Below are 15,959 nucleotides of genomic sequence, written 5' to 3' on the forward strand. Positions count from 1 at the left end.
TTCACCTGGATAGAATTTTCTGAAATTCTGTTCCAACAATCAATGTCCCCAAGTTATTTTAAATTTCAATAATGACTACAAAACCATGTTAGAATGTAATGGAAATATCTTGACGTTTTATGAATTTGGGGCTTTTCAGAGACAGCACAGTGGTCCCAGAATCCACACCCTGGAGTGGGGTGCCCTGGCCTGGAGTCCCAGCTCTGACAGAGACTCAGATCAATCACTCAACTCCCCGGTGCTCAGTTCTTCCCCTTGAAATACAGGGCTAATAAAATTCTATCCCACAAGGGTGCTGGGAAGAGTCAATGAAAACCGTCTACATGCAATGCTTTTACACACCGTAAATGTTCAATAACTATTCTTTTCTTCAGAATTTTGCCTCATGTTCCTAGACTCAAATCAGTAAAACATTCAGTGTTTTCTCATATACATTCTATATTTATCATTCAATAATTTAAACATCTGACTTACCAGAAGCATGAAAGAAACTAAGGTATAACTAGTTTTTACTGTATAATGATGTTAACTTATAGTGAAGAACACTGTCCCATACATGTGAACAATCAGTTTTACTATGGAATCTGAATTATACGAACTTGAAAATCTAAAAGAAGGACTGCCCCCAACTACCAGTTATTTAACTTTCCATTATATTACATTTGAGTCAGCATAATCTTTATTTCAAAATAGCATTTTTATTATATAAAAATGTAAAAATCCAGCAAAACCAGAAATACCGGATATATTTTCCTGGGCTTTCACATTTGTTGATTTTTATTCGCAATCCCTTTTCTCAATACAATTTACAACCTCATCCCCATTTGCAGTCTGATTATACAAGTGCTAAGTGGCAGAGAGGTCTAGAATAAATACACCGAAAAAGAGGCAAAGCTGTGAAACTAAGTTGCATGCAACAGGTCTATGAGGGGGGAAGTGTCTGGGAAATAAAACAGAGTAAGACAAAGTAATTGGAAAGTTTTAGCTCAAGTTCTTTTCAATCATCTTTGTCTTTTGCTCCATGTTTAAGGATGCGCGTGAACTCAATGTAATTGAAATTCCCCTTTTTGTCAATAGGTGCTTCTCTGTACAGCTCATCCACTTCCTCATCCGTAAACCGATCTCCCATCGTGGTGAGCAGCTCTCGCAGGTAATCCTCCTGAATGGTGCCTGGAAGGCAGCGGAAAAAGGGGAGTTGTGAACACCTCCCGGCACTTTAATGATTTGGTTCTCAACTAGGTCAATCTTACAAGGTATTTCAGAACATACATATTTACCTGAACAAAATAAAGCAATATATAACCATATCATTATCTTTTCCTATTATTTTTAGAGTTCTTTATTAATATTAGATTAAATCATTTAAAAAGTCAGTTAGTAGATCATACGCTTACAAAATTAATTTGAAGTATTTTCCAGAGGAGAAAAAAATACCTTGTATTTCAGAGATATTAAAAAAAAAAAAAAAGGCAGATACCCAGAATAAAAGGGCAGCATTGCCAACACCAAACGTGCACGAAGGACGGTGCAGTTTTAATAGGTAGCAAGGGGGAAGCAGGAAGGAGGATGCGAGCTGTATGTGAGGAGGCGGTGCGGGTGGCTGAGCAGAGGGTTAACGCAGAAGCAAAGGGGAAAACGAGTGAAGTCAGAAAACGGAGCAGCCGGGCTTTCTTCACACATTTTTAAATAATAAGGGAAAAAAACGAAGATTTTAATTGTTCAAGTTAGTTAACTATACTTTCTGGTGAAACTTAAAGTCTCTTGAAGCAGTACATTGTCTAAGAAACACTATTTAAAAGACAATTCTCCCTTTGGCTTTCAGGAAGCTCGGAACCAGATTCAAAGATTAACACCACAAACCGTGTAGCTTTATGACCTACATACCTGTGTTCTAGCCATTCTTGGTCGACTGTCCTATCGTAAAGGATAGTTTCCCTCTACTCATTTTAAAAAATTTATATTTTTACTGATCTTTCTCATTCCCTAAAAAGTGTTTCACATAGTCTGGAATGAGGCTGGGCATAAACAAAGAGTGCTCACCAGTTGCTTCTTCATCAAAGCAAGCAAAAGCATTTCTGATGACATCTTCTGGGTCTGTGCCATTCAGCTTCTCCCCAAACATGGTGAGGAACATGGTGAAGTTTATGGGCCCTGGAGCCTCATTCATCATGGCTTCAAGGTACGCGTCAGTTGGATTCTTCCCTAGAAAATTGCACATTTTAACATTTAAGGACAAAGAACTCATTTCAATAAATAATTATTCTGTTATTGTTATGTTCCCCAACATATTTTTAAAAGTTACATCACCATCACACGAAACTAATTTTTCTATTAACTTACATTAAGAACATTTGAAAAAGACAATTTTTAACAACATAAAAAAATCTTTGCTACATCATAAATAAAATGCATTCTGGGGGCTTCCCTGGTGGCGCAGTGGTTGAGAATCCGCCTGCCAATGCAGGGGACACGGGTTCGAGCCCTGGTCTGGGAAGATCCCACATGCCGCGGAGCAACTGGGCCCGTGTGCCACAACTACTGAGCCTGCGCATCTGGAGCCTGTGCTCCGCAACAAGAGAGGCCGCGATAGTGAGAGGCCCGCGCACTGCGATGAAGAGTGGTCCCCGCTCGCCGCAACTAGAGAAAGCCCTCACGCAGAAACGAAGACCCAACACAGCCATAAATAAATAAATAAATTTATATATTAAAAAAAAAAAAATGCATTCTGGGCTTAGGTTGAATACTGTCCATTCACTGATACTTTCTACAACTTTTCCTGCACTATTTTTCATTAAAAATAAAATAAACACATGAAACTATGAACCAGGTAATGCCACATTATTACATCTTGAATGCTGATAACATTAAAGACCCATCAGGGCATTTCAATACTGGTTATTTTAAAAATCTAAATATTCATATTTCTAACTGTGGTGCAGTTGCCTATAATTGGTATGCTTCAAAAAATTTATTTATAAGTTGGTCATTTAAGCTGAAACTATTAGGTTGGTTTAAAACTGGGAGCTCATTTTATTTATTTACTATTTAAAATTAATTAATTAATTAATTGATCTATTTATTATTTATTTATGGCTGCATTGGGTCTTCGTTGCTGCACGCGGGCTTTCTCTAGTTGCGGCGAGCGGGGGGTACTCTTCGTTGCGGTGTGCTGGCTTCTCACTGCAGTGGCTTCTCTTGTTGCGGAGCACAGGCTCTAGGCACGCAGGCTTCAGTAGTTGTGGCACGCGGGCTCTAGAGCGCAGGCTCAGTAGTTGTGGTGCATGGGCTTAGTTGCTCCACGGCATGTGGGATCTTCCCAGACCAGGGCTCGAACCCGTGTCCCCTGCACTGGCAGGAGGATTCTTAACCACTGCGCTGCCAGGGAAGCCCCTGGGAGCTCATTTTAAACAATGTTATGTTCTATTTGGTTGTCAGACATATCCCCAGATGTTGTTTACTTGTGTTGCTGAAATATAGTCTTGTTTAGTATTGTTCATGATGGGAAATCTTAATCTCAGTTCCAACCAAGGACACTTGTCCCTCTTCTGGTACGGTGGTGAGGGAACTCCCCTGACCCTCCCCTCGAAGTTCCCCTGGAATGGCCACATATGGTGGGAGTAACAAAGGCTTCTCTTTGTCCTGGCATTTGTGAGGTCCACATGGTGCAGAAAAGCAGCACTGAACGAAGGGTCTGGAATAGTGGGTTTGAATCCCAGTTCCGCCACTGACTGTGTGCCCTGGGACAAGGTGGAAACTGTCTAGGGCTTACTTTTTATCTATAAAATGGACTAGTTAAACTTGGTATCTGGAAGGTCCCTTCCAACATTAAGTTTGTATGATTCTCCATGAAAAGAGCATCTATGTCAGCATCTCACTATTATACCCAACTAAGTGCTAATGACAGTCAAATCTAGAATTATGGTTCATATGTAAGTTTTACTCCCAGGAATTTGGGTGAAATTTAAGTGCCAAGTTGGCATCTGTCTTACTGCATTACAACCTTCACTCATTATACCTATTCAACATATCGATACAAAATGAGCCCAAAATGAATTTCAAGATTCTTCGAGTAAGTGAAAGTAGCTAAAAAGGAACTACTTTTCTACCTCCAGATTTAACCCGACTCTCTTGCAGCAATTTTTGGGTGTAAAAAGTGTAACCCAAAGGTGTCAAGAGAACATGGGTATGAAAAAGACACAGGGATTTAAAATGAATTGGCTTAGGCTAAGCACCTATGGACCCATTCAAGGCATCTAATATAATTTGTTGATTTAAAAGGTAAATATGTATCTCTAAAGGCATGGCATTCCCCAAAATGGAAGTCCCCAAAGTCAGTCTCTTACTCTACCATCACTCATTCATCCAACAAAAATTAACTGAGCATCTACTAGGACCAGGGGACAGGCTTTAGTGTTCGATCTTTGTGATACAACTCAGGCCCTCAATTCTCCTTGGCGGCCTTCTTCAGTAGTGACCTGCTCCCCAAAGGACACTTAGTACTTAGCTGTTCAGAGTGTGGAAAACACTGGGATCCACCCCACCTGCAAGTCAACAAGTCAGATCAGTATCTTGACTCAACTCTCACTCTGAATAAAGGCAATGTTGCAAAATGTTAACAGCTCGTGAATCCCGGTAAAGGATGGATGCGTGTTCATTATACCGTTCTTTCAACTTTTTACAGGCTTAAAAAATTTCAAAATAACATGCTAGGAGAAAAAAATAAAAATAAAGGAGAGGAACAAAATCATGTGGTTACTAAAAAGAAAAAAGTAACAACTTCTCTCTCTTTGTTGTCTGGCCCTTGAACTGCCCTTTCTGGCTCATGGTCAGAACAGAAATGTTCGAGTGCAGAGCCTAACTGTGGGCCATCCTTGACCTGTGCCCCTTCCCTGCCCGTCATTCTGGCCTATCAAGAACCCGCTGACTTGATACTCCTTTCTTCCAACTGTAAAATCACTGCCAACTCAGGCAGGACGTGGAGGACTTTGTCCTCCTTCCTTAAGATCAAAACAGCAAAATCATATAAGGAATAGTAAATTAACACCGACATAGCCAGAATGACAAAGGGCAGTTTATGTTTGCTTTAAATCTTGTTATCTTTAAATGAAATATTGCCATTTGCAGCAACATGGATGGGCCTAGAGATTATCATACTAAGTGAAGTAAGTCAGGCAGGCAAAGACAAATGTTATATGATTATCACTTGTATGTGGAATCTAAAAAAAAAATTACAAATCAACTTATTTACAAAACAGAAACAGACTCACAGACATAGAAAACAAACTTATGGTTACCAAAGGGGAAAGGTGTGGGGGGAGGGATAAATTAGGGGTCTGGGATTAATAGATACATACCACTATACAAAAAATAGATAAACAACAGGATTTACTGTATAGCACAAGGAACTATACTCAGTATCTTGTAATAATCTACAGTGGAAAATAATCTGAATCTGTACACCTGAAACTAACACAATATTGTAAATCAACTATAGCTAAATAATGTGTAAAAATAAATCGATAAATCTTCTATCTTTACATTTTCTTTTCTTTAATTATAAAAAAAATATATAAATTGTGGAAGCCCCCTTCCCTGTGTTCCCTTTTTTTAGGAGCACTGCCCTTCCTCCCTGAGATGGTCGTTATCACTTATGACTGTCACCTCTGTCACATAACCTGTCCTCAACATTTATTACTTAGTACATTATATTATTGTCCACACTTCTTGTTTAAGATTCTGGCATCTTGCCACCTAGTCATGCCCTGGCTTTTCACCTTGTAGACCTATCATATTTAGCTAACAGGAACGGAAGCCTGCCTAGCCACAGTGGCAGCCAGGCCCCTACCCCTGAAGGCGTATCCTCTTGAGATGGGCCAAGCCTCAGTGTGGTGCCTCCCACCCAACATCTCTCAAGAGGCCTTTGAGACCAGGAGATAAATATCTGTACATCACACAAAAAATAATTCATAAAACGCTGACTAATTATTTTGGGGAAGCAGGAATATTAAGAACATAAAAGTCTACCTAGAGAAGCAAGCATATCATGCAAGTCTTCCTTGTCGATGAAACCATCTCTATTCTGATCGATCATGTTGAAGGCCTCCTTAAACTCCTGAATCTGTGACTGGTCAAACATGGCGAACACGTTGGAGGTTGCGCGCTGGGGGCGCTTCTTGGTCTTGGTCTTTGCCTTTTTGCTAGACATGGTGGCGGTTTAATCCTAGAGTTAAAAAGAAAAGAACATAAAGCAAAACACAATGCATAAAAACATAAAGCAAAAAAAAAGAACTCACAACACCTAAAGTTAGTGAGTAAAAATATTTCAATGTATTGTAGAATTATTACTTTATTTGGGTGGGAATATACATATAAACTTTATTTCCAATGTCACAATTAAACAGCTAGGACAAAAGCAGTTTTGAAGAAACAGAATAGAAATTATTGATGTGGTTTCACCCCAAATTTCATGAACCTCATTTTTATTAAATGTGAATGAGTTTTAAAGCACGTAGCAATAGATCGCATTTACCGAGTGCTACTACGTGCCAAGCACTGTTATGAGGGCAGGGGGCTCCTCTAAAGAGAAAGGCTCCAAAGCGGACATCTTACTTTCACAAGGATTGTCCCATTTAACCCTCACAACAATCCTATGCAGTAGGTACACTTTTTAAATTCATTTTACTACCAATATTGCGTAACCTCTCTGAGCTTTGGTTTTTTCCAAAAAATGGTCTGAAAACCAGGGAACCTCACTCGACCCTCAGTTTTACAGCAAAACACAATACCTACTCTAATGCAAGTTGAGAATTAAATGAGATAACATATGCAAAGAGACTAGTATAGTTACTATAAGGTACATGCTCAAAGGGCTCTCATTTAAAAAAAAACATCAATGGAACTTCCCTGGTGGTCCAGTGGATAAGACTCTGCACTCCCAATGCAGAGGGCCCAGGTTCCATCCCTGGTCAGGGAACTAGATCCCACATGCATGCCGCAACTAAGAAATCCGTATGCTGCAACTAAAGATCCCACGTGCCACAACTAAATATCCCACATGCCACAACTAAGACCCAGTGCAGCCAAAATAAATAAATATTTTTTAAAAAAAACCATCAAAATGTATCTTTTAGTCTTGTATCCCTTCTAGCTACATCCTCATTTCCCCTTTCCCTTGACAAAACTTTTAGAATAGTATTCTACTACTCAACTCTCTCCATTTTCTCATCTTCCCAATCACTCCTCAATTCTCTGTAATACACCTTTAGTGGTAGCCCCTGATACCCTACTGAAAGCCACCAATGTTTTGAATGTCAAATAGAATGGACACTTCTCATTCCATTTTTTTTGGCCCATCACGTGGCTTGCAGGATCTTAGTTTCCCAACCAGGGACTGAACCCGGGCCCTGGCTGTGAAAGCTCTGAGTCCTAACCACTGGACCGCCAGGGAATTCTCTTCTCATTCCATTTTTATTTGCAGTTTTAAATGATGTAAATAAATACAACACAAAAATACTCCTGGCTTTGGAATCGGAAAAATCTTGAGTCTGAATCTCAGCTTCACCATTTCTTGAAAACCCATGGACACCATTATAATTTTTTGCTCCACTGTCTTATTCAATGTTCACAACTGTCCTATGAGGTAGGTACTACCTAGGTTAAAAAAAAAAAAAAATCAATGGCCCTTGTGTAGTAAAGAATTTAATTCTGCCCAAAGAGAGGTCTGGCCTCTGTCCTCAGCTCCTGGGAGGTAATCTCTAAGCCCTTAGAATGTTCTGCCTGGTATATCTGGGGTCTTGGGTCACACCAGGTAGTCTAACAATGTGATTTATCATGGGGGCTCTGGGTCAGGTGTTAATCAGCTTGGCCTCTAGAGGAACTGGAGACTGAAGTCAGCCTAGGAGTGGGGACAGTATCTAGGGGACAGAGCTGCAGTAAAAACTATGGCTATGAAGGGACAAGCGAGCTCTCTGGCAGGCCATAGTCCATGCTCACCGTCACGCCTTGCTGCCAGGAGAGGTCAACACTGCCCATGGAAAGGACCACTGGAAGCTAAGCATTTGGAATTCTCCTGGACTCTATACCACGAGTCTCTTCCCTTGGTTGACTTTAATCTGAATCCTTTTACTGTAGTAAACCATAACCATAGGTGTAACAGCTTTCAGTGAGTTCTGTAAGTCCTAGCGAATTACTGAACCTGAGGGTCGTCTTGGGGAACGAAACTTGGAATTGGTGTCAGAAATGAGGGTGGCCTTGGGGACTGTTCTCTAACTCTGCAGCCTTGCAGTGTGAAAGCAGATGACTGGTGAGGGCAGCGGCTGGGCAAGGGAATTCTGGACCTGGGTCTCCGGGACTTCCGGTCTTGGACTTTTAACCTACATTGTTTTAGTTTGTTTGCAGTTTTGAAGCACATCAGCCTTAGAGTCCTTACTTTAACATTTCAACTCCTTCCCCTCCCAGCACACATGGCCTGAGTAAATGTTAATTTCTTCTCCTTCCTGTAACTAGCTAGTCATGTGACCTTAGTTATATTGAAGGTTAAATCGGAGACAGAATGTGGTCCACTAGCAAGGCACTTGACTCTGCTTTAATTCTTCCTCACATTCCAAAACTGTTGGATTAAAATTCTTTCTCATGCTAAAAATTCTATGATTCTATTTCTTCAAGATTCAAAAGATATAAAAGACAGTCGATCTGAAGCCAAGAATTAGTTCTCTCCCTCAGTATCAGCAAACTATGTTCGCAATATAGTCATTTAGAAAAACCTCCCAAAGAGAAAATCTTTATTTTTAAAAAATAATCAATTGTTTCATGCTAACGCTACAGCTAACCCAAAAGTATATTATATTTAAACATTTTTGAAGCTTAGTTGGAGTTCTCCAAGAAGCTGATGCCAAGAAGGGATTGCACACGCAAGGATCTTTATTACGGAAAATGCCCGTGAGAGAGAATGAGGAGGTAACCCAATAAGGCTAGAAAAGCCATTATACTGTGAGCAAGTTTGAGCCCCCATTCAAAACCTGTTACAGAGCAGGTATGGCTCAATGAAATGACACCATGATCTCTTTAAAAAGAAAAAAAGTTTACGTTTCCTGTGTACTTCATTTAAAACCAGTGCACATTTATATTTGTTTATAAATATACAAAGTACACACATAAAATATCAACTGATAATAAAACCTCAGCTGAAAAGTGAGGCAAGGTTGTAGCAAAACAGTCAACCTAAAGAGAACTCTGGCCCCCAAAGAAACTACCACCCTCTCTGTCCTTACCTTCTGAGATAAATATCTTGGCTTTCTCCACTTTCTCACTTCCCACTCATCACAATCTGGCTTTCTCTTCTCTATTTGCAAGTGCTTTCCAATTGCCAAATCTGGTCTAAGTCTCCTTGGACCATTCTGCTATATTTGACACCATTTTATCCCTCTTCTCTTTGGGCCTCAACAACTCTTGGCCTTGATTAACTGTAACAGTAGAAATGAACTGTCCCAAATGGAACGAGAGCCCAAGGTTCCCAGCCTTTAAGCCTTTACACTCTAACAAGGGAGACTCCTGAAGATCACATTTAGCTTCAGTGAAATGCTGTATTTGACTTGGTGACACCAACCTCCTCTCAGTTCTGTTTCTATGCCTGGTCCTCCTCCATTTTCTTGTTAGGCTCTTATCTTCTCCACTCACTTAAATATTCACGTTTCCGAGTATTCTCACAGTCCATGGCTTATTAAATTCTTTTCACTCTGTGTTCCTTGGATGATCTCATCAGCTCTCACTGTTCTGACAACACCTATGACTCCCACGTCTGTATCCTCAGGGCTGACCCTTCCCTTGAGCTGTGGAATCAAACAGCCAATTGTGCTTGTGAAAGGCACCCATTTTGATATCCCAGACATTCAGAATCAACGTGTTAGAAACAGAATTCATTATCTTCCCCTCCTAAACTTGCTCAACTTTCTGTTTCCTGTCAGTTAATGGCACCATCGTTTACGCCCTCACCAAGCCAGAAACGTGCAAGTCATCCCCGACTCATCCCTCTCACTGATGAACCAAGCCTGCCTCTTAAATATTCATCAGATTTGCTCATCTTCCTCATTCTTCTGCCACCACCCTATGCTGGGCCCTCATCACCTCTTTGTGTAGAATATTTCGTTGGCCAACTAACCAACCTCCTTGCTTTTTCGTCCCCTCTAGACTATCCTTTATCTTCCAGCCAGAGGTGTGTAAAACATGAATATGACCATATCATTCCCTTTTGAGAAATCGTCGGCTCTCCACTGCCTATAGGCCAAAGTACAAGTTCTTGAGCATGGCACACCTTTCCCTGCCCTAGAATGACCTTTCAGCCTCATCTCTAGCCATTCTCTGCTCTGTACTTTTCCTTCAGCAACACCAAACTATTGGTACTAGTATATGCCCAAGGCACCATGCAGTTTAACTCATGTATTTGTTCTCGCTATTTTTCTAGCACCCAAGTGCTTAGGACCAGAGAGAATTAAAAGTCTACTCAACTTATGGTTACTACCATTTGCTGAGTGACTCCTATGCTAGGTACTCGGGTGCACTAAATTCAACACGTCTGCTTTACACATGGATGAACTGAATATCAAAATATGTTAAACAACTTGCCCAAGGTCACCTGGTGGCAGAGCTAGAATTCAACCCCATTTGTTAAAGGTGATTTTACCTATATATTTTTTACCTCATACAATTCTGCTAGTTATTTTTTTTACCACAAAAAATTTCTTATAAACTTTCAGTACTTACCAATATAGTCCAACACTGATTTCTGAGCAGCTACTTTCCTCTATATTTAATTCCTAGTGAAACTGAGTTTTCAAATAAATTCAAACTATGCTGGGGAAACCAATGTACAGACTAGAAGTGCACAGTGGAATGGGAAGAGAATAAGATATGAATGGCCCTCCCTGCAACCGTGCAATGTTGCAGCCCTGGTTTTGGGTTTATCAAATGGCAGTACTTCCTATCAGTCATGGTTTTGGTTTGACATGGTAGGTAAAGGCTTGAAATCTTTACCTATGACTGTGAAATTACTACTTGACCTATAAATATTAAAGGAAAAAAACCCACCAAACCCCATCCTTAGTTAGAAAAAATATCCATTTAGAACATAGCATATAAGGTAATGAATAAGCCTTAATGGGAATAAACAAAAGTCTTACTTCCTCTTCAAAATTTTTATTTCATTATTTTTGTAAATTTCTGATATAGAGTGAACTAAAGGTTATATGTAGTATTTTTAGAGGTTAAAGAAGGGCAGGGATATAGGAATACTGGTATTATAGGTGGTTGTGGCGTCAACATATTTAGGTCATAATCTAAATTTCTGCAAAATCACCTGCTATACTGATGTGCAAATCAAAACATGGGCACTATAATCATTAATAAGCAGAAACTGCTTGTGAACTTCATCCAGCCTATATGGCTTTATTGGAAGCCTGGAAAAGATGCTCATGGAGCATATGCTATTAGCTACCTATGAAGCATCTAAGTCAGCTAGGTGCCGCTACCATGTGGCGGGTAAATATGGCTCTCACAGAAGTTAACCTCTGGTTTCAACCTTGGCTGCACATTAGAATCATCTTGGAAGTTGTTTTTTTTTTTTAAGTCTTTGTTACAATATTGCTTCTGTTTTTTTATGTTTTTTGGACAGGAGGCATGTGGGATCTTAGCTACCTGACCAGGGATTGAACCCACACCCCTTGCATTGGAAGGCGAAGTCTTAACCACTGGACTACCAGGGAAAAGTCCCATCTTGGAAGTTTTTAAAAAGTGATGTCCAGGTCCTGGTCTAGTACACCTGAAACTGAATGTCTACAGGTGAAGTCTATGAATCTGTATTTTTAAAATGCAGCAGGTGATTCCAATATACAGTGACAGTTGAGAACCACTGAGTTAAACACTTAGAAGGCACTGACCGTGGTTCTGAGTTCTTGGCTGATGCCTTGTAATAACAGATTAATAACAGAAAAACAAACACACGTTTATTAACATGTATACCTCATGTATACATGGGGAGATACCCAGGGAAAATCCAACTCTCAGAGGTGGCTTAGAACTCTGGCTTAAATATCATCTTCAGCTGAAGCCAAAAGAAGAAAGGCATGTGTGCAGGGGAGAGGCTAGGTATAGAAGGTTAAAAGCACAGTATAAACAAGGGTAAGGCTTCTCTTGTAGATTTAAGTCACGGCCTTCTCCATTAAGAGTCTAAAGTTGTCTCCAGAGAGTAACCTTTGTCCTGCCTGGTAGAGAGGGAAAGAAGAACACCTTTGTAAATTTGTGTCCTGCTTTTAGGTACATTGGTGGAGGGCAAAGAGCCTTTCTTGTGTCTGCTTCTTCTCAATTGCCTTCAGCTCAAAATAATCTTCATGCCAAAGTGGCATATCTTGGGGTGGCATATTCTGCCACCCTTCATAACTAATAGGATATTGTGAAAATGATGGAGTGCGACTTTGTCATAATATTGTAGATGTTGCAGGTTCTACCATGCTCTCTCTCAGATCACTCAATCTGGGGAAAGCCAGCACCAGGTCTACAGGGTACTACACAACCCCACGGAGAGGTCCATGTGGCAGGGAACTGAGGCCTCCTGCCAACAGCCAGCACCAACTTGCCAGCCAGGTGAGTCAGCCATCTTGGAGGTTGATCCTCCTTCAAATGACTGCAAACCCAGCTGACATCCGGATTGCAACTCCAGGAGATCCTGAGCCAGAACCAGAGCTGCCCAGCCAAGCTGCCCTGGAATTCCTGACCCTCAGAAGCTCTTTATTGTTTTCTTAAGGTGCTAAGTTTGGGGATAATTTGTTATATAGCTATAGAAAACTAATAAAGCCGTTGTGTTTCCTTGGCGTCTTTAATATTTAATAGGGCAATGCCTTTATTTCAGAACTATAGCCAAAGAATTTTTAAAACCTCAAAGGGGCCACAGCCAAGTTTGCACTGGGTAGGGAAATTTTCTGTTCCTGGTTAGCAAATTTTAATTCCTTCTATTCGATTTCTCTCCAAGTTCTGTGGGTTCCTCTTTTAAGTGCAACAGAGTCACCCCTTCTTCAACATTCCCATCACCCCCTGGATATGACTCCCCAAAATATGGCTTTTCTCTATGGTCTACCCATGGTTCAGCATAAACTCCACTGGACTCTCCGCAAGAAATCCATAACAAAAAGTACCTGGAACAAAGAGTACTAATAAGAGTGTTAAATATGTGCTAGGCACTGGTCTAAGCATTTCATATGTATTAACATATGTAATTCTCACAACAACTTATTACATAGGCACTGTTATTATCCCCATTTCTCAGATGAAAAATTAGGGCAAAGAGAATAAATAATCTGTCTGCAGCCACAGCTAGAAAAAGGTAGAGCTTAGATGCAGGATCATACTCAGGAAGTCTAGCCCAGAGCTTGCACCACTAGCTCCTAACATCCTGCATGTAGGCAGGCGGCAGAATTTCTCCACCATGAAAATGAGGAGAGCTGGTTGGGGGTGAGAAGCAAACCCACCACATCTAAAGTGCGGAACGAGGAAGGAAGACCCCAAAGCTGCCGGCAATGAAAATCATCCCTAGATATATGCTGTCTTCGAATCTTGGGAGAGGGACAACCGGCTCCATTTAGGGGATCCCAGTCCTTTTATCTTTCCTAAGCCCAGCAACCCTCACCTGGGACCTGTCCTTCGGAAGTTGCAGTTCCTCTTGTCCACACTGAGTCTCATTAAAGCATAAACGAGTATCGAGTAGGTCATCACAGAAGCTGTTTTACTCAACAGAGCCAGAACAAACAAGAAGCCGTGCACTTAACCATGAGGAACGTCCATCTAACGCTCAGAGAAAATGGGTGGCAGCAGGTGAACGCCTCAAGTGACCTTGGGCACATTATCTCACCTCGCTGGGTTTCAATTATAAAACGAAAGATAACCTGTAAGTTTTTTGAATTCTAAAATGCTACAATTCTTTTCTTACCAAAGGACCATTGCAAATCCGTCCGAAACCAAGGCTGCCAAACTAATCCTCTAGACACCCCTTTCTTCATCTCACTCCCTTAGTGAAGAATCCAAAATGACTCCCGAATGTCTCTTACATAATCTTTCATTTCTCATCAAGTTTGCAAGACATCCGTGAAAAAGCCCCACTGATCTACCTATTTCCAGCTATTATTCATTACAGTTCTGTTCCGTTCGGGCTGGTCTCCCCATCGTCTCCTTTTCACACGACACAATTCACACCTTTTGAGCTTTTGGTCTTGTTACCTCCTACCACAGATACAGCCAGAAATACTAAGTTCTCCCCACCAGGGCTAAGTCCAAGGCCTTCAATGAGGTCACGATTCTCTTTTTCAGAAACCTTTCCTGATCTTTGCTATTTGTCCTCTTCTTCAGTCAGCACGAATGAAGTAAGTCTTTACAAGATGCAAGGTGCTGCGAAGAGTCACAACTCCTACGGAAATCGTTACATTTAGCCGGTACCAACTCGGCGCTCCGGGCAAGAGCCACGCACCAGCGGACCCCTGTGCCCCCAAAGCATCCAGCCCTGTGGGCGAAGCAGACACCCAAACCCACCGACCGGGCCGGCGGGGAGCGGGTCTGCGGCCGCCGAGGCGCCAGGTGTGTGAAGCCGTCGGGTGACGCAGCGCAGGGGACAGGCCGACTCGGCCAGCAGGGCGGTTCCCCAGCCCGGTTCCATCCGCCCCAGCCTCCCGTACCCTCGACGTCCAGGCCCGGGCTGGCCGCGGCCGGACCTCCTCGCCGACCCTCCCTACACCACCGACAGGTCCCGCAGCCCCCGCCCCGCCCCGCCCGCCCGCCGGCCGGCCGGCACGGTAGCCGGGGTCTGGCGGCAGCGAGCGATCGGAGGGGCGGGGCACCGGGGCGGCCCCAGGCGTGTCGCGCGCGGGGGGCGAACGCCACTCACCGCGGCCGGACACCAGCACCAGAAGCCGGACTGCCTGCTCGAGACGAACGAGGCGAAGAACCCGGGGCTGCGGCGAGAGTGCAGCGCTAGAGCGGCGGCACCCGCACTTCCTGCCTCGGGAGGCGGACCGGAAGTCGCCCCGGAAGTCGCGGCGGGATCCAACTCCGGGCGGGGGGATGCGCCGCGGTTCTCGCTCCGCTGGAGGCCGAGTCCACCTTGTCCACCCCGGCGCGGGGCTGGGGCCGACGACCACGGCCTGGGATTTCGTGGTGTTTCTCGGCCCTGCGGTCTGAGGCAGGCGCAGCGCGGCCGGGGCGCCGCAGCCCGCTCTCCTCCCCTGCCGCTCGCGGCGTGTCCCGCGGCCCTTCCGCATTCCCGGGCCGGCTCGGGGCCGGCCTGGAATTTGACCCGGCTGGGCGGGCGCGAGCCCTCGGGGCTTGGGGGTCTCCGGGCACCGCCCACCCAGGGCTGCCCGAGTTAGCAGATGAAAGTAGACCTCGCCTGGTTACACTTGAACTTCAGATAAATCGAGCAATTTTTTAGGTTCCGTCTCGCGCCACACTGGGGAAGGTAAGAGGGCTGCGGCCGGGCCGTCTCCGCCTGCTTTACAGACTGCACGCCCAGACCGAGTTCTATCATTTATCCCTGCCCCTCCTGTTTTACCCCTCAGATTATCAGGTTTACGCCCTTACCAGGCCACGGCTGGTGACGGTTTCCCCTTTCAACCACAGGAAAGCTTTATTCAAGTTATTTGCTTTCCTTTGGTTCGTTAAAGACAATGCAGATTTACACACACACAAACGCGCACACATTATATAATGCTCTTGGTCAAAACAAAAGAAACCACGAAGCTACATAATTCCGTTTTTGTTCTAGATATTGTTTGTGCCTATAACCTTCAAGTTCCCTCGCCTTGGAATATTACAGATAGATACTACTATTTCCGGATAATGGAAGATAGTCAACTTAATAGCAAACCTTCGTTGAGCACTTGTGATTGCCTGAACGTGTGCGGGATGCAGGGAGATGAACGAATAAT

General features: G+C 43.0%; 1 protein-coding gene across 3 annotated transcripts; it reads right to left on the minus strand.

Annotated features, from left to right (window-relative positions):
- Positions 1-678: 678 nt before the first annotated feature.
- Positions 679-15,081, minus strand: LOC137776101 (myosin regulatory light chain 12B). 3 transcript variants are annotated; one of them, XM_068562219.1, is made up of 4 exons: positions 14,921-15,081; positions 6,025-6,220; positions 2,041-2,202; positions 679-1,170 (listed from the first exon to the last, which is right to left on the minus strand). In XM_068562219.1, exons 2-4 carry the CDS (start codon positions 6,203-6,205, stop codon positions 998-1,000), a joined length of 516 nt encoding a protein of 171 aa, XP_068418320.1. In that variant the 5' UTR covers positions 6,206-6,220; positions 14,921-15,081; the 3' UTR covers positions 679-997. The 3 variants fall into 3 exon arrangements, with proteins under 3 accessions (XP_068418320.1, XP_068418322.1, XP_068418321.1); XM_068562221.1 differs by lacking the exon at positions 14,921-15,081 and adding an exon at positions 14,737-14,748; XM_068562220.1 differs by lacking the exon at positions 14,921-15,081 and adding an exon at positions 9,605-9,784.
- Positions 15,082-15,959: the final 878 nt, after the last annotated feature.

The sequence above is a fragment of the Eschrichtius robustus genome, chromosome 14 (genome assembly GCF_028021215.1).
Source record: "Eschrichtius robustus isolate mEscRob2 chromosome 14, mEscRob2.pri, whole genome shotgun sequence".
NCBI lineage: Eukaryota > Metazoa > Chordata > Mammalia > Artiodactyla > Eschrichtiidae > Eschrichtius > Eschrichtius robustus.

Excerpts from the sequence above, each read along its gene's own strand:
- LOC137776101 (XM_068562219.1), bottom strand. The coding sequence starts at position 6,205 with ATGTCTAGCAAAAAGGCAAAGACCAAGACCAAGAAGCGCCCCCAGCGC. Across the intron at positions 2,203-6,024 it reads TGATATGCTTGCTTCTCTAG|GGAAGAATCCAACTGACGCG; the intron begins GTAGACTTTTAT and ends GCAATTTTCTAG. Across the intron at positions 1,171-2,040 it reads CTTTGATGAAGAAGCAACTG|GCACCATTCAGGAGGATTAC; the intron begins GTGAGCACTCTT and ends GCTGCCTTCCAG.